Source organism: Clarias gariepinus, chromosome 3 (genome assembly GCF_024256425.1).
Source record: "Clarias gariepinus isolate MV-2021 ecotype Netherlands chromosome 3, CGAR_prim_01v2, whole genome shotgun sequence".
Classification (NCBI taxonomy): domain Eukaryota; kingdom Metazoa; phylum Chordata; class Actinopteri; order Siluriformes; family Clariidae; genus Clarias; species Clarias gariepinus.
This window is the reverse complement of record NC_071102.1, coordinates 19130028-19154880: the sequence shown is the minus strand read 5'-3', so window position 1 is coordinate 19154880 and position 24853 is coordinate 19130028. Positions and strand designations below refer to the sequence as shown.

Genomic DNA, 24853 nt, shown 5'->3' with positions numbered 1-24853 from the left:
GGATCGGTTTGCAGTAGAGCGTGAAACAGCAGGGATGAAGATCAGCATTTCAAAATCTTTGGCCATGGTTTCTTAGCAGGAAACTGATGGATGGTCTACTCCAAGTAGGGAGTGAGTCGTTACCTCAAGTGAAGAAGTTTAAGTACCTCGGGGTCTTGTTTACGAGTAATGGAACATTGGAACGTAAGGTTGGCCAGGGAATCGGAGCAGTGGGGGCGGTATTGCATAATACATTTACATTTACATTTAGGCATTGGGCAGACGCTCTTATCCAGAGCGACTTACAAAAAGTGCTTTAATGTTTACATCATTGGATACATACTTACACTGGGTTAACTAGGTTAATAACTAAGTGCCATTAGTCCAACACAACTGGGAAGAGTTGTTTTTTTAAACACTGTTGAGACAAAAACAGAGTTAAGCCAAAAGGCAAAGCTCTCAATCTACTGGTCGATCTTCATTCCAACCCTCACCTTTGGTCATGAATGTTGGGTCATGACCGAAAGGACAAGATCGCGAATACAAGCGGCCAAAATGTGTTTTCTCAGAAGGGTAGCTGGCTTTTAGCTTAGAGGTAAAATGAGAAGCTCAGTCACGCATTAGAAACTCAGAGTAGAGCCGCTACTCCTTTGTGTGGAAATGAGTCAGTAGAGATGGTTTGGGCATCTAGTAAGGATGTCCCCAGGACGAATCCCTATGGAGGCTGGAAGAAGACCACGGGGCAGACCAAGAACTATATGGAGAAATATCTCCACACTGGCCTGAGAACACCTTGGGATTCCCCAAGTCAGGGTAAGCTGAGGTGGCTGGGGAAAGGAAAGTTTGGGGTTCCCTGCTGGAACTGCTACCCCCACGACCTGACTTTGGATAAGCTGTTGAAGATGGATGGAGGGATGGATGGATAAAACTGTGATATATTAAACAAAAGCTATTATTTGGAAAATAGGTTTTTAGATAAATAAACCAGTTTGTAGATCTAAACTGTGACGTTTCTACATGTACTAATGTTTGGTGTTCCACAGGGTTCAGTTTTAGGTCCACTGCTATTTTCTCCCTACGTGCTTTTTTTAATTATAATAATAATATAATATAATAATTCATAAGCATGGTATTAGCCTCCACTGTTATGCTGATGACACGCAGTTATATGTCTCAGTGAAGCCAGATAAAGGACACCAACTTAATAAAGCTGAGCAGTGTGTGAAGGACATAAGAGACTGGCTAATTAATTTTCCTCTGCTTAATCCTGACCAGACAGAAGTACTGGTACTAAGCTGAAAGTACATGCAGCTAGAATGGCCTTTTTATTTCATCCTGTATGATGATGGTCTTTTATTTGAAACTGAATGTACAATAGATAATATTACCAGGATAGCATTCTTTCACCTCAGAAATATTGCCAAAATAAAAAATATATTGTCGCTAAACGATGCAGAAAGACTAGTTCATGCTTTTATCACCTCTAGGTTGGACTATCGCCTTACTGTCTGGTTGTTTAACTAGGTGCAAAAACAAGCTCAAGTTCAGTTAGTCCAGAATGCAGCAGCATAAATATAAATTAACTATATTGTAACATTTATGGTGTAGATATATTAAATTATCCGTAATACATGTAATAAGTGTTCTTTAACAAATATAGTACATAATTAACTGCTGATCTGTTAATTTCCTGGGTGTGTGCTGGAGTTATAACCATCTGGGGCAAATGTGGGGTTTAACAAAGTTAGTGTTTGACTATCAGCTTTAATGAGTTCATCTAGAACACAAACTTAAAGATTTACCATTTAAATACTGTGTGAAGGCACACACACCTGCTCCGGGTCTGCTGTGATGCCTGAGCAGTGTACTGAGCGTTACAACCTCTGTAAAACTGGTCTCGTTCAAGGGAATAAATGTGATGTATGAAAGGAAAAAAGCAGAAGGAGGAGAATTTGATATACAAAAAACGAAACAAAACAGGAAATGCCATTGCCAGAATCTCATATCTCTCTGATCACGCTGCTAGTAAACAGTCAAAGCTCTTTAACCTCCACTGTGTAATCACAACAACAAACATTTATTTTACACAGCTTTTATTATCTGATACTTTAGACTGTGGTACTGATGCTATCGCCTTATACACACATACCACTCTCACCCACTTTTCAATAAATGTTAATATGATCTTTAGGGTCCTAATGAAAAGTTTGTAATATATTTAATAAAAAATTCTCAATGGTTGTGTAAAGAAAACACTACTTTTAACTGTTAAAAACTAGCTTTGTTCCCAGCAACCTGTTTCAGTACATGCTCCTTTAAATGCTTATAATCTCTGCTGAGCCCGCCCCCCAGTTCTGTGGGGCGTGTCTTCACAAAACACGTGGGGTATAGCCACGGAAGTGTAGTCCAGTGCGGGCAATGCAGTCCAGTGCGGGCTTTGTGGGTAATGCAGTTCAAACTGAAAAATGCTAGAATATAGAGCCTGAGCCTGTTTTCTTAAGTAGTTTTTGGTCTGATTTGAGTACGGAACCCACCCGGGTTTGTAATATCGCCTGACAATGCAGAAATTAAAAGAACGAACATGCATCGACTCGATTTGTCTTTCTCATCACTGCATGGGCATGAATTAACGGGCTGTTGCGCTGCCGCGAGCAACAACAACAAAAGCGGAGAAGCTTACTGAGAGAGATACGGACGCGATGTGTTTACTGATGTGTTTACATGACTTCTTAATCTTCGACAGACATCGTTATAAACCATCTAACGTAACAAAGGTAAGCATAATATAGTTTTCCGACTACGTACACAGTTTGCAACTAGACAATCACCTTAATGCATTGTTTATTATAAACGGGCGATTAGGGATTATATAGAGACGGATGTACATAGAGAAGAGGCCATAACCATGTTCTATGAGAGTATAAGTTAACTTACACTCCGCATTCATCGTGATTATTAGAAAAGGCAATCTGCAAAGATTCATAGAAAAATAAATTACTCACTGAGCCTGGTGAAGATGAAGCAGAAACACGAAGCGTTAGTACAGATCCATTTTTTAGGAGCAGCTTCCTAGTAAAACCTGCTTTATATTGACCCGCCTTTTTTTAAAGCAGTCTGGTGAAAAATGATTAGTGCAAACATGAACGCATTTAGGTAAATCGGCGGGGACGCTAAAACTAAAAACTAAATTCAGTCACTGCGTCCTCAGCAGCTCAGATGTCGGTAGTGAATGAACACCGCTGTGTTCGCTTTTACACCCAACAACTGTACACAACACTCGCTTAGGCTTCATTTTGCTCCAGCGGCGAAAAAACAATGGCCGACAGCTTCTTCTCACTCGGGGCGGGTCTTTGCTAAAACACCAGTGTCAATCAACTAGTGTAGGAGCGTCCTCTTGTGGTGTGGCGTCACATCGATAGGCATTTGCGATTGGCCTGATTTCAGAAGGGGCATGTTATTGTAATAAATGAAAAGAAAACCACTGGGCGGCTCTTTATCATCGTAGAGTGGTTGTGTACACACTCTCCTAACACACAGTTTAGTCCAAACAGCTTAAAAAAGTGCATGTAGGCCCGTATGACCCCTTTAAAGGAAAGACTGCACAGTGACACCTTCAATTTATTTATGAACATTGTGCAATACAATCTTAATGTAAATCATGTATATTTTAATGTACAGTATGTGAAATAATAAACACACTTATGCATGTACACACACACACACACACACACACACTCACTCACATATACACACATACAAGTTGACTGGCTCTTCTCGTCCTAAACATTTCATTGTATTGTTAGCCCTGTGTTGACATGCACATGACAAATAAACATGAACTTGATAAATGAATATGGAGAACAGAATTAAGTTAAGTTACCTATTCATAGGACTGCATACAGCTGGAAGTAAGATTCTAGATCACTCTGTAACTTTAGATGGCCTTTCTGTTCCTTCGAGTGCAACAGTAAAAGACCTCGGTGTGATTATAAATTTCAGCCTTTCATTTGAAGCTCATGTAAATAATGTTACCAGGATAGCATTCTTTCACCTTAGAAATATTGCCAAGATAATAAATATACTGTCACTAAACGATGCAGAAAAACTAGTTCATGCTTTTATCACCTCTAGGTTGGACTATTGTAATGCCTTACTGGTTGTTTGTTTAACTAGATGCATAAATAAGCTTCAGCTAGTCCAGAATGCAGCAGCGAGAGTCCTCACTAGAACCAGAAGATACGAGCACATCACACCTATCTTATCTTCACTTCATTGGCTCCCTGTGAAATTTCACATTGATTTTAAAATACTACTCTTGACATATAAAGCATTAAATGGTCTCGTGCCGCAGAATCTGTGCGAACCGCTAGTGTCTCACGATCCGCCACGCCTACTTCGATCAAAGGATGCAGGCTGCTTGTCAGTACCACATATTATGAAAACTACAGCTGGGGGCAGAGCTTTTTCTTACAAAGCCCCAAAATTATGGTATAGTCTTCCAAATAGTGTTCGGGATTCAGACACAGTCTCAGTGTTTAAGTCCAGGCTAAAAACCTATTTATTTAGCCAAGCGTTTTTATAAATAGATTTGCTATAGGTAAAGGAGCAGATCTGGGGGACTCATGGACGTAGAGTATTATGGTGAACTGGTATGTTTAGATGCGGTTCTCCCCACTCTTATTGATCACTCAGGTTTGTTGACGGTGAGGTGATTGGTTGCTTTACATCTCAGGAAGCCCTCATGTCTGTGTTTCCTTCTGGTTCTCCCTTTTTAGTTATGCTGTTATAGTTAGTCCTGCCGGGTCTCTGCTTGCACTCTACACTAAATATACATTCACCTTATACATTATATGACTGTGACCAGACCTAACTGGTATCTCTCCTCTTTCCTCTCTCTCCTTCCCTCTCTCTGTCGAGCTACACATGTCGTTCCCGAGTTGCCAGTGATCCAGACTCCCTCTGCCCTCCGGACCTGTCTGACCCATCCTGGTGCCCCGCTACTGGTTGGAGATCTTGTCACATGGATGCCCCGTGTGTCTCTTTGGGATGCGTCTGGTGTCTGGGGATGGTTCTTTCTACCTAGAAGACGGTTCTGGCCTCGACTGGTGTTGGCAACTGTTTCTCTGAGACTTGACCGTTCGATAGTTCAGGACTGGAACTTCATACAAGTCTACCTGAGTTTTCAATAACTAACTGGACTCCATATTAACATCAATTACTATCAACTGTTATAGCTGAACTGCCTGCCAACTAACACACTGTATAAATGCAGATCAATTCCTGTTTTCTGTTTCACCCAAATGAGGATGGGTTCCCTGTTGAGTCTGGTTCCTCTCAAGGTTTCTTCCTATTACCATCTCAGGGAGTTTTTCCTTGCCACTGTCGCCCTCGGCTTGCTCACCAGGGACTATCTGACCATTTTGATTTATACACATTCAAATTCCATACAAACTTAAATAATTCTTTTGATTGTGTAAAGCTGTTTTCGGACAATGCCAATTGGTAAACGTGCTATACAAATAAAATTGAATTGAATTGAATTAACGAAAATCTCTCTTTTAATTAATATCTGACTCTACATTTAGAGACGCAGTAAGTTTGGATTAATCTTGGTATGTTTAAACAGCACCGTTGGGTGAAATCACACACATAAGTTTAGGGTTACATAAACATCATCCTAGCTTTAAGCTTGATAAATTAATTCCTCTTGTTTTAATAAAGGCTTTATTAAATGGACATTACAAATGTGTTTTATTATTATTCTGGAGTGTTAGTGTGAGTCACAGTCAACAAAGCCATGCTTGATGTAAGTGTGTGTGTGTGTGTGTGTGTGTGTGTGTGTGTGTGTGTGTTATTTTATCCTCTTCACTCTCCTGACATGCTACATTAGCGTAGGAGTTCAGCAAAGAAAATACAGACAAATCACTCCATTAATTCCTCAACAACATCGAGAGACTCTCAGTCAGCGGAACAACAGAAACAATATGATGAACATTTAGAGAAATAACTCAGGATAAAACCATAAGAAGGGTCAGGGCGTGGCGTTTGTAATGTAAATTTGGAGTAATTTGTTGTTGAGGAAATCCTATAGATAATAATGTCAGAAAGCATTTCTATTTTACAGTAAGCACAAAAAAGGGTTAATTCCTACACTGGAGGGCCTGTCTGTCTATCTGTCTGTCTGTCCAGAACTGTCTGGACAGAATTGACTGAATCTCCTGCAGTCCTCAGATCTCTGCCTGAAGTTTAATCTGCACCATCAGTGAAATCTAAATGGTGAGTAAAAGTGATGTTATAAACAGTTATGTGTGGGATTTAATAATCTACTTTAAAATAATCTACTAATGCGCTACTGTCTCAGTGTAAACAAACACCTGCACCAATAGATATTAATTAGAAAAGATAAAGTGAATATTTTTACTGGGATTAGTTCATATTTTCACTTTGGCTGAAATAACAGTGCTATAGTGGTATAAGGTCTGTAGACCTCAGAGACAGGATTGTCTCGAGGCACAAATCTGGGGAAGGTTACAGAAAAATTTCTGCTGCTTCGAAGGTCCCAATGAGCACAGTGGCCAGAGAGTCTCATCAAACCTGCGAATTTTGTTTTTTAATGGTCTGAGAGTCCTAGTGTTTTCTCAAACTTTTTTCATGTTGTCATTATGGGGTGTTGTGTGTGTTTTCTGAGGGAATTTTTTTTTTTTTAATCCATTTTAGAATAAAGCTGTGAAAAAAGTGATGCGCTGTGAATACTTTCTGGATGTACTGTATACAGCACTTTATTATTGTTATGGAATAGACATTAAACTGAGAACGTTTTATGAGAGTAAAGCTTTTCTACAAACTGTGTGAATTTTAAAAACAGCTAAACGAAAGAGACTCGAATGAACTTGAATGTTTGTTTGTTTTTTGGATTAAATTATTCTCAATAAAGTAATGTTATGGATGTGATCAGACGTCAACACACCATTAAAATAGAGACCATGTTTATATAGTTAATTTTAACATAAAATAATTTATAATAATTATGAAAATCCCTAACTATGATGTTATTAAATCAGTGATTATTCCTGAAATCTTTCTTCCTCCTTCTTTGTACTTTTGAATCACTTTTTCGAAGCTCAGTGCTTTGCTATTTAATCCTCAGGTCATAAGTTAAGTGAGCGTGAGTGGATGTAGTGCTGTAATGTAGCAGGATGCTTTAGTTAAAACCCTATGAATTATGGCACTTGTTTTTACCGCGGTAAGACTCTGACCTTTGCATGAAATTACTGCAGTGTTTTATCACAGTTCATTAATTGGCCTGTAGTGGTGTTTGTGTCGGTGTAAATCTAAAACTCTGTATTAATCATTTCATCCCCTTGGAATTATACGGCTCTATCTGACTTCTGTGTTGCTTCACTGATCACGAGACCGACAGCAGTACTGTACTGTGGCTCGGGTGTCGCATTGTGCTGTGTAATGGGAACGTCCCTGTTTGACTCATTATGTGCATTTCTATAAAATATATATATATATGTATATATATATATTTTTTTATTATATTAATTATAACACCTAGAATAAGTAAAATATCTATAAATATTCAAACTAATCTTGGACTTGCTTTAAAACAAACAAAAATATCAAACTATCAGTTGACTTTACTCACATTTAAGACATTCTACCTACATGATTTTTTTTGCAGTTGAGTGTGTTAAAGCTGTCTGTCAATCACTCACTAGTACAACAATGGAAAAATAAAATATTCTACTGAAGATAAAAATACAGTAAATTATTTATACTGTTGATGGAGGGTGTATGTGAACGTGACTAAACTACAAGCTGCTGCATTTTGTTGTTTTGACTGAGCAATATCTAGACTATATTTTTGGAGTAGACACATAGCTGGTAAACATTTATTAGCCAATTAGACAGCTACAGATGACCACGCCCACCATGTGATACATCACGCAAGAGAGGTGTACTCCAGAGCAGGAGCAGCGGTTCAGGTACATTTCCCCCTACACTGTTTACAAGCGTGTGTGATCCTCAGTTACAGTTAAATTTGTTTTAAAAGTGTGCTTGTAACTCAGATGATTTGTTCCACAACCCAAAATATTAATATAAAAATAATTAGTACAAAATATAAAGTAAAAATAAAACTAACTAACCTGCACTTTACCTTTAAATCGTAGCTTGCATGAGTGAGACGATGGGGGGGATTTACACAATTGCGCGCACACACACACACACACACACACATACTACCGGAACCTCTCCTCTAAACAGATTGATCTCTCGCACTGCTACAGCCTTTTTAACCTTTTTCTTCCCGCAGGTCGTTGTTGCAGTACAGTTACTAAAGAACAGTATGTACGCACACACACATGGTCCCAGTGTTATAGTAAACAGTACATGTGCGCACCGATGTTGACTATACAAGTGATGCATGTGCACTGAGACCACGCATGGGAGACGATTACCCACAATCCCACACCGCGAGAGAGAGAAGAACCAGGTGTGATTACATGATGCTTGGCAGACAAAGTGCATGCGTACTATTCGAACATCAAGACCTCATTCGTTTATTAAGTTAAAATGTATTTTTAAATTTTACTTATCTTGCAAAACACTTGCAGACCGAGTTACTCACAATCCAAAGCTCCACTGTAACGTGTTTTGTGGTTCGGCTCTCTCCACTCTGACTCATATCCTGTCCCATGCAATATACATAACGTATACTATATAAGGAACTGTCCACAGAGATACTCCAACAGAACTGCGCAGCTACTAGGACTGCACTGCATGCACAGAGGAATACATCTCACGTGTTCCAGCTTTCCCCAGAAGAGTGAGTGTGGAAGCTGGACTCCAGCTGTTCACATCAGGAGACGCTGCATCAAACTCTACTCAGTTTCACTCATGTCTGACAAAAAAAACGGGCAGAAGACCATAAACATGCACAGGGCGGGGCCAATATCTGAGAAAAATCCAGTATCTCAAAATATTAGAATATTTAAATGGAGTTTAAGTAAATTACTGTTTATACTGTGTATAAATATTGTGTATTTTTCAGTCTAGTTCAGTTGTCAAGATGATCATCAACACCCTCCATGCCATGCCTCACTAATGCAGTAATTCATGCTTAATAAGCCCCAACCAAGTATTAAGTACTTAAATTAAAATAACCGTATAACCCATAAAATGTATGGTAAATCTATTTTTGATTGATCTTTGGAAATATTCTAATGGATTTTCATTTTTTTATGTAATGAACCTAGAGTATATGAGAGTTACACATTTTACAAAGGTTACAAAACAACAATCTAGCCCATACCTGTCAAAGTTTGACCAAAATTATTATTATTATTATTATTATTATTATTATCATACAGAGATGGTTCCTAGTTAATAGTAAGTCTTTTAAAAGTGATTAAACTAAAGCAACTTTTAACTCTACAGCAACGTTATAGGTTTTTGTGGCCACCTTTGATTAGAACTTTACTGTGTTTTATTTATTACTACAGTACATACTTAAGTTTGAACCTTAAAGGCCCAAAATAATGGAACGGATCTGGCGACCCTGATGTGTAGCTTAGTGCAGGACTGAGGGAAAGCGACACACTTCCACAGGCACTGAACCTCCTGTGTTCAGTGTTGTCCTGCAGCACCGCAAGCATTCACTCAACCATGCAAATGTTCATTAATCACCATGTGGTTAGCACTGGGCCAAAATCACACACACACACACACACACACTTACAAGAACACCTTACTGTACAAAGGCTACTGTGAACAAATATAGCACATGTTTTTGCAGAGAGACATGCAGCAGGAGGAGACATTGAGGAGGAAACATAGGGAAGGAGATATGCAACAGGAAGTGGCATGCAGGAGAAGACATTAAGGGTGAGACATGCAGGAGACAGTGAGCAGGAGACATTCAGCATGACAAGACACAGAGGAGGAGACATAGAGAAGACACAGAGGAGGAGACATCCCTAGGGAAGCGGCATGCAGGGGGAGATTTGGGGAGATAACATTTCATTAAAAATGGGCGCGCGGCACTTCATTAACCGGCACTCCCTGCACGCGCGGAGAGGAGACCGGAGGGAGGGATGGAGCGCATGGAGCGATGGTGGGGGTGGAGCGCATGCAGTGGTCTGAGTGTCCTGTACCTGTGAAGTGCTGCAGTGTGGGCTCGGTGCCCTGGACCCACAGACTGAGCACGCGCTGCACGGACAGATTAATAGAGGAGTCCGCGCTCATCGCTCCGCCGCCGCTCGCGCCCTGTCTGTCTAACGGCTGGCCGGTGCTGTGGGCGGAGACACGGGGCTGGCATGGGCACCTCTACCCCCCTCTGATACCGGAGAGGACCTGCTGCGAGCTGGCGGAGAGACACCGGCGGTGAGGCTCATGGCGGCAGAGAGGAGAGACAGAGCGAGACAGAGCGAGACAGAGGACCGGCGGCGGCGCGGGGGCCATGATGTCTGCGCAGCGCGCGCTCCGTCTCCTCCGTCTGCGCACATCCGCGCGCTTAAAGGCGCAGTGCACGTGCAGGCAGAGCCGTTAGGATTGAAGATCAAATAAAAAGAGTAAATCAATAACGGGATCACAAGAGGTGGATCCGAACATCAGAACACTGGGTTAAAGATTAAACTCATTAAACTCGGTATCAAACTCACCAGTAAATAAAAAAAAAATCCTAATACGGTGATGTAAGACACACACACACACACACACACACACACCAATCCTGAGAACATCCAGCGCTTTAACATCAGACAGTGAAGCAGCTTTACTAAAATCTGGATGTAATACTCTAATTGAAATTTTGTCCCATCACCCCCTCTGTCCTGTCCCATCACAGTCTCCATCACTGTGTCCACCCAAACTCCACATGCTCCAGCACACTGCAGGACAGGACATCAGGACAGTCCATTACATGAGTCACTTCATTTATAGTAAGAGTGATGATCTGTCTTACAGTTTAATATAGACCATGAGTTATGTTGTGTCCCATCAATGTCTCCCTCAGTGTATAATACATGGACAGACCAGTTCTGCTCTTTTTTTCTTTTCTAAATGTGCCATTACACGAGGATTAAAATCTAGATCAGAAAACACATTAGTATGTGTGTGTATTAGTACACACAATTCTTAAATGAATTTAAACTGAAATTCTTCCCCGGTACTGTGCACAGGAGATGCTGTACAAACCACAAACGTATAAATTCATTTAAAAATAGATTTCTTTTAATTCAAAAAAAAAAAAAACTCACTTTCTACATTCAGACATAGACCCTTACCCAGAGTGACTTACATGTTTTAATCTCATTATACATCTGAGCAGTTGAGGCTTAAGCGCCGTGCTCAAGGGCCCAACAGCGGTAACATGGTGGTCATGGGATTTGAATTTGGGATCTTCCAAACCGTAGTCCAATGCCTTTATCACTGAGCTACTGTACCCCGACCCCTATTTAAACACACTAACACATACATACACCCGAGTGGTCTTGTACCTCCTGGTTCCAGATTCGGCTCCCGCCCTGGGGTCTATGTGTGTGTTTTAGGTTGCATGTTCTCTGCATGGTAGGTTTCCTCCAGGTATTCGGGTTTCCTTCCACAGTCCAAAGACATGCAGATTAGGCTAATTGTTAGAGATGGGGAAAAATCAACTCAGTTATGTATCATGTATATTTATATATATATGTATATGTATACTTTGTGTGGCATTTCATGTATCTCCACACTGACCCTACAATTATTAGTGGTGCTTGCAAAGCATCACTATTGTTATCTTGCAAAATTCTTCCGTACAAAAGTTTGGCGCGTAACTAGTCCCGCACCGTTTGTCATAGACCCATGAGTGAGGTGTCAAATCGTGCGGCTTATACGGGAATGGGGTGCTATGACTTTTATAAGGGGTGGGCGGTTAATTGCCCCCGCAGGGGGCAATTAACCACCTACAGACTTAACATTGATTTAACTGTGGATCTGACTGTCGTAGAGACACTCTTTTGCATTTATCATCATGCTCATGAGCCACGCCCCCTAGCACCCTCATTAGCATGGTGTTAGCATGATGCTAACGCGATTAGCATTTTGCTAGCATGATGCTAACAAAATTAGCATGTTTCTAACTTTATGCTAATTTCATCAGCACATCGCTAGCATGATGCTAACGCTATTAGCATGTCGCTAGCATTACGCTAACTTTTCGCTAATCACATGTATAGAATGGTCCTAGCATCATGCTAGTGTAATTAGCATGATGTTTAGCTGATTAGCATGGTGCTAGCTTGATGCTAGCTATATTAGCATGTTGCTATCAAGATCCCATTGTCGTAGAGATATGGAGGGTCAGAGTTTCGCCACGGCAAGCACCACTCACATTTTCTTCAGGAAATGTACCTCTCTAGTTATTATTATTATTATTTTTTTTTTAATTATTAATAAACTTTATGTTTGCATTTGAGGTGAAAATGTTGCAGTTCCTCTATTATCCTACAGGTGGTGCTTTAAACTATTTACACAATGGCAGGCAGCACAGCATCCTGTGTGGTAGGAGCGAATTTTTTACTGAGGATGCTTAGAATTGCAATTATGTTCAATATATAGAGAGAATTAACAACATTTTTCAAAATTATGATACTTATACAGTCGTGGCCAAAAGTTTTGAGAATGAAACAAATATTAGTTTACACAAAGTTTGCTGCTAAACTTCTTTTACAGTGGTGTGAAAAACTAATTTCTTATTCTTTTGCATGTTTGTCACACTTAAATATTTCTGCTCATCAAAAACCGTTAACTATTTGTCAAAGATAACATAATTGGACACAAAATGCAGTTTTTAAATGAAGGTTTACGTTATTAAGGGAGGAAAAAAAACTCCAAATCTACATGGCCCTGTGTGAAAAAGTGATTGCCCCCCTTGTTAAAAAATAACTTAACTGTGGTTTATCACACCTGAGTTCAATTTCTGTAGTCACCCCCAGGCCTGATTACTGCCACACCTGTTTCAATCAAGAAATCACTTAAATAGGAGCTACCTGACACAGAGAAGTAGACCAAAAGCACCTCAAAAGCTAGACATCATGCCAAGATCCAAAGAAATTCAGGAACAAATGAGAACAAAAGTAATTGAGATCTATCAGTCTGGTAAAGGTTATAAAGCCATTTTTAAAGCTTTGGGACTCCAGCGAACCACAGTGAGAGCCATTATCCACAAATGGCAAAAACATGGAACAGTGGTGAACCTAGGAGTGGCCGGCCGAGCAAAATTACCCCAAGAGCGCAGAGACAACTCATCCGAGAGGCCACAAAAGACCCCAGGACAACATCTAAAGAACTGCAGGCCTCACTTGCCTCAATTAAGGTCAGTGTTCACGACTCCACCATAAGAAAGAGACTGGGCAAAAACGGCCTGCATGGCAGATTTCCAAGGCGCAAACCACTTTTAAGCAAAAAGAACATTAAGGTTCGTCTCCATTTTGCTAAAAAACATCTCAATGATTGCCCAGACTTTTGGGAAAATACCTTGTGGACCGACGAGACAAAAGTTGAACTTTTTGGAAGGTGCGTGTCCCGTTACATCTGGCGTAAAAGGAACACAGCATTTCAGAAAAAGAACATCATACTAACAGTAAAAGATGGTGGTAGTAGTGTGATGGTCTGGGGCTGTTTTGCTGCTTCAGGACCTGGAAGGCTTGCTGTGATAGATGGAACCATGAATTCTACTGTCTGCCAAAAAATCCTGAAGGAGAATGTCCGGCCATCTGTTGGATGCCAAGCTGAAGCAATCTTGGGTGCTGCAGCAGGACAATGACCCAAAACACACCAGCAAATCCACCTCTGAATGGCTGAAGAAAAACAAAATGAAGACTTTGGAGTGGCCTAGTCAAAGTCCTGACCTGAATCCTATTGAGATGTTGTGGCATGACCTTAAAAAGGCGGTTCATGCTAGAAAACCACAACAATTCTGCAAAGATGAGTGGGCCAAAATTCCTCCAAAGTGCCGTAAAAGACTCGTTGCAAGTTATCGCAAACGCTTGATTGCAGTTATTGCTGCTAAGGGTGGCCCAACCAGTTATTAGGTTCAGGGGCAATTACTTTTTCACACAGGGCATGTAGGTTTGGATTTTTTTTCTTCCTAAATAATAAAAACCATCATTTAAAAACTGCATTTTGTGTTTACTTGTGTTATCTTTGACTAATAGTTAAATGTGTTTGATAATCAGAAACATTTAAGTGTGACAAACATGCAAAAGAATAAGAAATCAGGCCGGGGGCAAATAGTTTTTCACACCACTGTAGATCTTTGTTTCAGTTGTTTCTGTGATGTACTGAAATAAAATTACAAGCACTTCAGAAGTTTCAAAGGCTTTTATCGACAATTACATGACATTTATGCAAAGAGTCAGTATTTGCAGTGTTGGCCCTTCTTTTTCAGGACCTCTGCAATTCGACTGGGCATGCTCTCAATCAACTTCTGGGCCAAATCCTGACTGATAGCAACCTATTCTTTCATAATCACTTCTTGGAGTTTGTCAGAATTAGTGGGTTTTTGTTTGTCCACCCGCCCCTTGAGGATTGACCACAAGTTCTCAATGGGATTAAGATCTGGGAGTTTCCAGGCCATGGACCCAAAATTTCAAAGTTTGGGTCCCTGAGCAACTTAGTTTATCACTTTTGCCTTATGGCACGGTGCTCCATCGTGCTGGAAAATGCATTGTTCTACACCAAACTGTTGTTGGATTGTTGGAAGAAGTTACTGTTTGAGGGTGTTTTGGTACCATTCTTTATTCATGGCTGTGTTTTGGCGTAAAATTGTGAGTGAGCCCACTCCCTTGGATGAGAAACAACCCCACACATGGTCTCAGGATGCTTTACTATTGGCATGACACAGGACTGATAGTAGCGCTCACCTTTTCTTCTCCGGACAAGCCTTTTTCCAGATGCCCCAAACAATCGGAAAGAGGCTTCATCGGAGAATACGACTTTTACCCAGTCCTCATCATTCCATTCACCATACTTTCTGCAGAAGATCAATCTGTCCCTGGTGGGGTTTTTTTTTTTTTGGAGAGAAGTGTCTTCTTTGCTGCCCTTCTTGACACCAGACCATCTTCCAAAAGTCTTTGCCTCACTGTGCGTGCAGATGCGCTCACACCTGCCTGCTGCCATTCCTGAGCAAGCTCTGCACTGGTGGCACTCCGATCCCGCAGCTGAATCCTCTTTAGGAGACGATCCTGGCGCTTGCTGGACTTTCTTGGACACCCTAAAGCGTTCTTAACAAAAATTTAACCTCTTTCCTTGTTCTTGATGATCCTATAAATCTTTGATTTAGGTGCAATCTTAGTAGCCACAATATCCTTGCCTGTGAAGCCATTTTTATGCAATGCAATGATGGCTGCACACGTTTCTTTGCAGGTCACCATGTTTAACAATGGAAGAACAATGATTTCAAGCTTTACCCTCTTTTTAACATGTCAAGTCTGCCATTCTAACCTAATCAGCCTGACATAATGATCTCCAGCCTTGGGCTCGTCAACATTCTCACCTGAGTTAACAAGACGATTACTGAAATTATCTCAGCAGGTCATTTAATGGCAGCAATGAAATGCAGTGGAAAGTTTTTTTTGGGATTAGGTTAATTTTCATGGCAAAGAAGGACTATGCAATTCATCTGATTACTCTTCATAACATTCTGGAGTATATGCAAATTGCTGTTATAAAAACTTAAGCAGCAACTTTTCCAATTTCCAATATTTATGTAATTCTCAAAACTTTTAGCCACGACTGTAGAATCACAATACAAACTGAATCAGCACGGGGTATCGTGATATCGGACTGTCCGCTCTCTGGTGATTCCCCTGTGTGTGTTTGTTTAATTTAGATGATTATGGCTTTCAAAAAATTCCAGTATCTCAAAAAATATTAGAATACACACACAGAGTAATCTTAATATAAAAGTTTCTGATCATAAAGCCTAAAGCCAATCGAGTCGATGGTTATGATGCGGATGTTCAACCTTCTTAAAAATCTTCAAATGATTTACACATAAATAATGCAGCGTTTGGACAAACCACAAAATAACACTAAATGAATCTGAGCTTCGCACAGTGAGGCGACAGAATGAAGTTAAACTATCACACATATGATTTTAAGATTAAATATAAATATTTCTTAGCTTTTTATCCTTTCTTTACCAAAACACCCTGCAAAAATCTTAAAAATCAGTATTTACACATTTCATTTGCTCACATTAGGCCTGCCATCCACACCTACAGGGGGCACCATATTCATCTTAATTAGGAGTGTCTGAGAGGTTTTTATTCTAGACAAATAGGCCAAATGTGTGTAGAAAATGAAAGTGTGATTTAAAACTAATTAAATGCCAAGGCATAAGAGCGAGGTCACGGAGCCGCCTGCAGAATGGAGACCGTGACTTCACTATTTCCTAAATTCCTTCTAATGACATATTCCTGGATATGACACACACACACACACACTGTATTTTTATTTGTGTGTACACTCTGAGCACACACACACACACACAGTGAAGGGAAACGCCTCGTTCTCAACTGTGTTATCATTTTCACTGGAATTGTTGTATACAGTACGTAGTTTCATTATCACTCCTACTGCTGTCTGACACACACACACACACACACACACACACACACACACACACACACACACACACACTATACGATTGTGTAAAGTTTAACTACACATATTACAGCACTGTGGAAAGATAAATTAGAGCTACTGCACTGAAATCAGACGAATAAAAACAAAATGTATTAATAACTTTAATAAAAAAAGGCATGGACGTGTACAGTACAGTATGTTAATAGTGTGTGAGATGTTTTTTATCCACAAGGGGATGCTGTTGTAAAGGATGCCATCTGTCCCATAACAAGTCTGGATCACATGTACAGTAAGGCATCTGAATATCACCCCATGTTCATCTGAAGTACATTAATAACAACAATGTAGGATATAAATGTCGAGGGGATTAGATCACTGACCAGTCCGGAAACATTCTACTGGGGTTTAATATGCTGAGGGTTATGCTGGTTATGTGTGTCATTGGACTACGGTTTGGAAGATCCCAGGTTCAAACCCCACAACCACCAAGTTGCCACTGTTGGGCCCTTGAGCAAGACCCTTAACTGCTTAGATGTATAGTGAGATAAAAATGTAAGTCACTCTGAATAAGAATGTCTGCCAAATGACTAAATGTAAATATGGGGAATGAATGGTGCTTGAGGTGTGTGTGTATGTGTGTGTGTACCTGCAATGTGACTCAGGTTTAAATTTCCTTCACCTTTATGATCCTCATATCTGAATAGAGTAGAGTTTCATTCACTCTTCACTCCAAGTAATCAACTCTACTACACCTCTGTGTGTGGACCTTTAACACACACACACACACACACACACACACAGAATAATAACTGCTCTGTAGTGACTCATAACACAACCCTCCCAGTACTATATGTCATGTCTGTAACCCAAAGCGGTGTTACGGGAACCAGCGAAGCTTTGGTGTGACTCAGGGGAACGGAACTCACCGGAACCACACAAACCCAATCCCTGTCTCATTCTGCATGCTGCTCTCATTTTCCACGTGTCGGAGACAGAGCCAGGTTTAAATGCCATCATTTGGGCTTCAGAGGCGTACCGCCATGCTTTGAGCTCCAGGACAGAAGATCAGACGGAGCGCTCCAACTGCACATGGGAACAGATGCTCTTCTGAAGTTACACTGATGTCGGACATTAGAGCTTTAAATAGTGGATATAATCAGTTGTAGGATGTTTTTATCTACTCTTTCTGTAGAACAACGTGTGTGTGCGTGCGTGTGTGTTTGTGTGTGCGTGTGTGTGTGTCTTCACCAACCTGCTTTAACTCACATTGTCCAGACTCTGAGGGAACTTCATCTGTCTCAGGTTGTCTGATCACACGTGGACTGGGAGAAATATACCTGTTCCCACAGACCACGCGTGATCACAATCATCAGGAGGAGAGTCCACACAACCAGTCCAGCATGACCTCACACACACACACACACACACACACACACACACACACACACACAGCTGCTGTAATTTCCTAATTTAACGTCAGGTTGCAGCTGTTAAGAATTTTACTCCTCTCTTCTAAATAATCATGTTTTCAATCATTACGATCAGTAATCACGCAAAGGTAACGTCATAGAGGATGGAACAATACAAATAAAATGGGATTTACCTGCCCAGGGTGACTTCAGACACACTGGGGCAGGTTTCACACTGGGGCAGGTTTTATGGGCGTTAATTTCATGGTCTGGTTTATGGCCTCATTTATGAACCTGGATTTGAATGGATTTATTCAGAAACAGTTTATATGAGTGTTTAAACGGGAATTTTGTTACCTGATACAAAATGTTTGTGTGTGTGTGTGTGTGTGTGTGTGTGTGTGTGTGTGTGTGTGTGTGTGTGTGTGTGTGTGGGTGTGTGTGTGTGTGTAGGTTTATGCATAAGAAAACTAATTAAACTGATGGGGAGGCGATGTCTCAGTGTGTTAAGGCTCTGAGTTACTGATCAGAAGGTCAGTGGTTTGAGCCCCAGCACCGTCAAGTTGCCACCATTGGGCCCTTGAGTACTCCTTTGGTGCCGTGTAACATGTGACCCTGCGCCCGGAAAAGGGCGGGGTTACTAACTGTACTGCAGAGAGCCACTGGAGGGCCTCATGTGATGTCCACACATACAGAACAGTCAGGGATCGGGACACATTGCTGATCTCACACACCTGATGTAAAGGTGATATGAGCTGCATTTGTTCACATCTGTATCTACTGCTTGTGATCCGATCCCTGGAGACAGATGTTATAGTTACTGTGATTGGGCTCTCAGTGGAGCGCTTTTATTAATGGTTAATGTTGCAAAGCAGCTTTACAGAATCAAAGGAAAAATATTGAAGTGTGTATGAGATGTGAATGTGTGTGAATCAGAATGATCAGATCGTCCCTGATGAACAACACGGGTTGATTACTGGTTAAATTTAAATCCAGTTCTGTTAATTGTAGTGTGTGTGTGTGTGTGTGTGTGTGTGCACTGTTCTCTGGTGAAGAGTTCTCTGCTCCTCTAATGATATGGTAGAAGGACCACAGCCTGCTGACTCACGGCACAGAGATGGGCTTTGGATCGTCTTCAGCTGGGACAGGAAGGGAAAATGACAGCCACATCAAACAAGCGCTCCTGACACCCACGTACACACAGCCAGGGAGGCGGGGCTTCTCTCAGCATTACGTACCAGAGGAGATGAAACAGGAGCCTGTGATTACGTTTCGTCTGTGCTGATTAGAGTGACAGAAGGCTTGAGCCAAGCCAGGCCTGGTCCTGTTACCTGGTGACTGCGTGTGTGTGTGTGCGTGTGTGTGTGTGTGCGTGTGTGCGTGCGTGTGTGTGTGTGTGTGTGAGAGAGAGAGAGAGAGAGAGAGAAACTCACGAGAAATACCCATTAAGGGACTTTTAACTAAAAATCAGAGTATGCTTTAAGTGTGTATGTGTGTGATGTGTGTTGTGTCGTCTGTGCTGTGGTTTGTGTTGTTCCTGTAAGGAGTTTTAACAGTGAGCAGTGTTAACATGCAGGGTGAGGATCTGTTCCAGGTAGTGTATAGAGATGGAGGTGAGATTAGGACTAACTAAAGGACTGAAGGACTAAAGCTGGTGTCAGTATCAGCAGGTGGAGCAGATGAATGTAATCTAGACCAACGTGTTTCTGAAAGAAATATAAACCTTAAAAATCCACTCAATGATCCATCAAAGCAGTCTCCTCTATCTCCTCTCCTGTTCACTTTAACTCCTCTTTATTCTTTCTCTTTATGCTGGTTTTGCTGCTCTTTCATCTTCCTGTCCTCCTCCAGCTGGGAAATAAAGACCTCAAAGGATGAGATGAAAAGTGAAGTGAAGGTGAAGTGAGGTAAAGACTGTAACGATGCTGTAACAGCAGGTCTGTCTGAATGGAGCGCGCCCTCTATGGATTTATCTGTATGTTGTTTGAACACTTTCAGCTTTCAGGGCACTCCACCCAGCAGGAATTTTACAGATCTTAGTGTTAGGTTTTTAAAAGTTAAAGTTAATTTGATAGAATGACATTTGCCCAGTGTTCACTACATGTGATAGGGATAACGCGGAACCTGCCACAAGTCTGCAAATACAACTTCAAAACCACAATATAAATTGTGTTTATTTATTAACTGAAACATGTTTTTTAAAGTGAATGCGGGTCTCAGCAGTGAGAGTACTGAGTGCTAGCCCCTGGTGGAGACTGCCAGTGAATGCACTCCCATAACATTAAACCCATTAACAGCCTAGCCTAAACCGCCTAGGTTTTGAATTCCCCATGTGCCACCGGGACAGGTTTGACCCGTCTTGTCTGGCACGAGGTCACTGGCAGCAGATCCTTTGTGTACTGTAGATTGTGGGACGGCGAGTCGGGGGCCTTGGGCATGTACACTGGGCTGTGGTGCGCTGCCTGATCTGGTGCCTTTGTATCGTGGCCAGCACTGACGTTTGGGTAATTTGTGCTGTCCTGTTTTTTATTTTATCTTTTTTTTGCATATTTGTTACACTTAAATTATTGAGATAATCAAACAAATTTTTATATTTAACCGAGTAAATACAAAATGCATTTATTAAATGACAATTTTATTAACTTTTAAATTTTAAAGCTGTTAACCTGCTTGGCCCTGTGTAAAAAAGTAATTGTCCCCAAACCCTTGGCGGCAATAACTGCAATCAAGAGTTTGTGATCACTGACACTGAGTCTTTAATTTCGCTGTGGAGAAATTTTGGCCCGCTCTTTGTTGCAGTCTTGTTTAAATTTAGCCACATTGAAGGGATTTTGGGCATGAAAGGCCTGTTTATGGTCACACCACACCATCTCAATCAGATTTTAGTCTGGACTTTGACTAGACCACTCCAAAACCTTAATTATTATTATAATTTTTTTTTAGCTATTTAGTGGTGTAGTTTATGGTGTATTTTGAATCGCAGTGCTCCTGTATAACCCAAGTGAGCTTGAGCCTGAGGTCACGACCTGTTGGCCGGACATTCTCCTTCAGGATTTTCTGATAGAGCTTAGAATTTATGGTTTCATTTTTTTTATGGCGAGTCGTCTAGGTCCTGAAGCTGGATGACTAACCCTATCCCTAACCCTAACCATCACAATACCACCACCATGTGTGACTGTTCGTATGATGTCCTTTTATGAAACACTGTGTTAGTAACAGGACACACACCTTCCAAAATCGTCTCATCAGTCTACAGAATATTTGCCCAAAAGTCTTAGGGGATAATCAAGATGATTTTTTGGTAAAAGTGAGACGAGCCTCTGCGTTTTTATTAACAGTATCTTTCACCTGGGAACTCTCTCATTGATGCCATTTTTGTCCCCCAGTCTCTTACTTATTGTTGAATCATGAACACTGAGTTTAACTGAGGCGAGTGAGGCCTGCAGGTCTTTAGATAAAGTTCTGTTGTTTTTTTTATAAGCTCCTCGATGACGTGTCGTTGTTCTCTTGGAGAAATTTTGTTCGGCCGCTCACTCCTGAGAAGGTTCATCACTGTTCCAGGTTTTCTCCATGTGTGGATAATGTCTCCTGGGTTCAATTCCCAACCCCAAGTCTGTGTACATGGAGTTTGCACGTTGTCCCTGTGCTTGGTGGGTTTCCTCTCACAAACCAAAGACATGCAGGTTTGGCTAATTGTCGTTCCAAAATTGCGTGTAGTGTGTGTGTGCCCTGTGATGGATTGGCACTCCATCCTACAGGTAGGTGTACCTCGCATCGTGCCCTAAGTCTCCTGTGATAGGCTCCACACCCCCCATGACCCTGTAAACAGGATAAAAAGGTTTAGATGATGAGTAAGTGAGATATCATTTAGCAAAAAAATGGCACTGAAGCTGAAAATAGTAATAAAAGACCTTCTCATACATAAGTCCTGAACACATCATAATGTGTGAGCTGTCGCATTCCTCAGGGCGAGGGTCATTGTGAAAGTGCACTCGAGTCCGAGATCACACACCACCCATCATTCCCTGGCATCATGGTGGCTGGTACGTGGGTTCCTCTGGGTGAACAGATGCCTTCAGGACTGGCATTGAATAGATGAGGCTAATAAGAGCTACGGTTATTTGTTATTTGCACAAAAAACTCTTCTCTTTTCTATCTTTGCTGCTATCTACCAGGAAATGTTGACTGTTTCTTATTCCACAACCTCAACTCATTACCACAGAGTGTTGAAACGTGTCGTGTTGTCAACACTCTGTCAGTGTCGCTCTTGTTTGCACATTTGCACATGCACTTTATTTTCTCTCTTTCTGTATAGGACTGTTTCTGTTTCTGTGTAGCACCTTGTTCCTGGAGGAACGTTGTTTCGTGTTACTGTGTACTAAACCGTATATGGTTGAAATGACAATAAAAGCCGACTTGCTTCTGTCTAATCCTAATAATTATTTATCATGTAAATAATATTAACCATTAGACCCTGACTTATGGCCTGGTCAGTAGCTGCTGGAGTGAGGGCTAGTCTAATCTGATATTAGCAAAGAAACCAGATTCACACACACACACATAGCATCACCTCCTGCATAGGCTAAATTGAACCAGAAGTGCATTGGTGTGTGGCCTTAAATCTGCTGTGATCTACAGTAGTCGTAGTAGTAGGTGTAGTCACCTTCAGAACTGCCTTAATTCTACATGGCATTGATTCAACAAGGTGCTAAAAACATTTTTTAGAAATGTTGGCCCATATTGATAGGATACTAATCTGAATAATGATCAATTCAGAATAAAACTGCATCACGTAAACACTTTAGTGGGAACAGTTCTACCCGACCCAGCCCCACCCCCCTCCCCCAAAAAAACAACTTGCATTACTAAATGTGCATTAAATAAGCTGTGACACACAGGCATGCTTCCCAGAAGGCGCTAGCGGTCGCCTAATGTACCCAGTGCTATTTTATATATTTCAACAGAAGTCAATCAAGGAAGTAATCATTTAAAAAAAAACAGTCAGAACTAAGCTTTACTTTTAAGGAAAAAAGTGAGAGATGAGCAGTGCGACAGCAGTCATTAACCCTTTTTCACGTTTTCCTGTGAGAGGAGCAGCAGTGGGCCACACCCGAATGTTACCCTGCATTAATAAGGTGCGGCCGAGGCCAAACATTTACACTGGCTCAGGGTGTAGACTGGATATATAAGAGACATGCGGGTGGAGAGTTGCATAAATCAATCAATCAAAAAATACATACTTAAACATGTATAACTGTGTGTGTGTGTGTGTGTGAGTGTGAGAGAGAGAGAGAGACGCAGGTAAAGACTACAGTACGCTTGTCTAAGATCACTCCAGCTGCACTAAAAGCGTATCTCACAGAGTGATGCATGCCGTCCAAAATAATAATAATAATTGAAGATTGTGGACTGGAGGACTTTTTCCTGCTCCACACCACAGGTAATTTTTACATTAACTATGATGAATGAATTACAAACTAATGAACAGCCAAGGACAGTCACAGACCTTTAGAGATGTGTGGGTTTTTGGTATTTGTTTAGAGGAAGCTTATTTGTGGTTTCAGGTTATTGCTGTTCCACATCCTTGGTACACTTCCTGATTTTGTCCGGTCATCATGTCAAGCGCAGACTAAGCTATAGTTCAAGCATGTAAAGAAAATGATCACGGACATCGAGTCAATTCATCATGAAGTCATGCTGTGCTTGGACTCCTACGTCTCTCCTCACACGTCCTGCCCAGTGGACAGCGGACGTTCTCATTGATCTGTCTCTTCTACGAGCAGCTCCACCAAACAAGATATCATTGACTGACTTTCTGAACCCTTGCAACTTTCCTTTTGCCAGAATAATTATATTTTTGATTATGCATACTGAAGGCTGATTACTCCGACTGCCAAGTAACGTAAGTTAAATCAACTTCAGTTATTTTGAAATGTAATTTTTATAAAATATACAAGGTCAGTGTAAAGTCAGAAATTATAAATGAATCTTTCGTCATGTGGATGACAGTCAGCACAGCTAACACGCCTGAAAAAGGAGCATCCTCCTGTATTAGTTCATCAATTCAGTTTATTCAGGAGTGATTAAATTTTCAACATATAACAAACTGAAACAGGAACTGAAAGCCTGCAGGGAACACTGCGCACAGCGCTTGGTGAGTAACCGTTCCTGATGCTCAGATTGTCAGGTGTTCACAGTGTTTAGAGCTTTAATGAGAGCTGAGCCTGAGCACATGTTCAATTGTGTGGAAGGATGAAAGGATGGAAGCCCAGTTAATACATACAGTACCTGCTCGTACACGCTCTACACACCTGCGTATCATATATACCTCAACTCTCTCAGGGGCTGGAAAGTAAATACAGTCTGAGATTCTCATGAAAGGCTCCACACCCACTTAGGGAACAAAGAAAGATGAGACCTTGCTCTCCTCACTACATCATCATAGAAATCTGGAGGAGAGGTGGCAGGGTGAGGTCATGCCACGATGTTTTCAGGGTAATGTAAGAAGCCAAAACCGTAAGAAAGGCTGTTTAAGGCTCTTACGTGACTTTTTTCGGCTGCTTAAAATCGAATTAAATTCAATTTAAAGTCAGATCAAACTGGAATTAAAGAAAGGGATTCCTGGAGCTAATTTATTTACTAGTCAGAGATACAGCACCCAGTTAGTGGCAAACTTTACAATTGCAGTTTTCATATGCATGCAAACAAAATAAACAACAACAACAATAATAATAATTATTATTATTATAATTATAATTATAATAACAGGTATCTATGTAACCAACTGTTGTTGTTTGAACATATCTTCAAAAGCAGTGACACTTAAACTA

The 24853-nt window shown here is 41.0% G+C and overlaps 1 protein-coding gene across 1 annotated transcript in view; it reads right to left on the bottom strand.

Annotated features, from left to right (window-relative positions):
• The window catches only part of tmem170b (transmembrane protein 170B), a 47841-nt gene that overhangs the window by 5044 nt on the left and 17944 nt on the right, over window positions 1-24853 (bottom strand). The window contains exons 2-3 of the mRNA XM_053491351.1: window positions 10409-10480; window positions 10140-10311 (exon numbers count right to left, since the gene is read on the bottom strand). Coding sequence (XP_053347326.1) covers window positions 10140-10311; window positions 10409-10480 — 244 coding nt within the window. The remainder of the gene's footprint in view (window positions 1-10139; window positions 10312-10408; window positions 10481-24853) is intronic.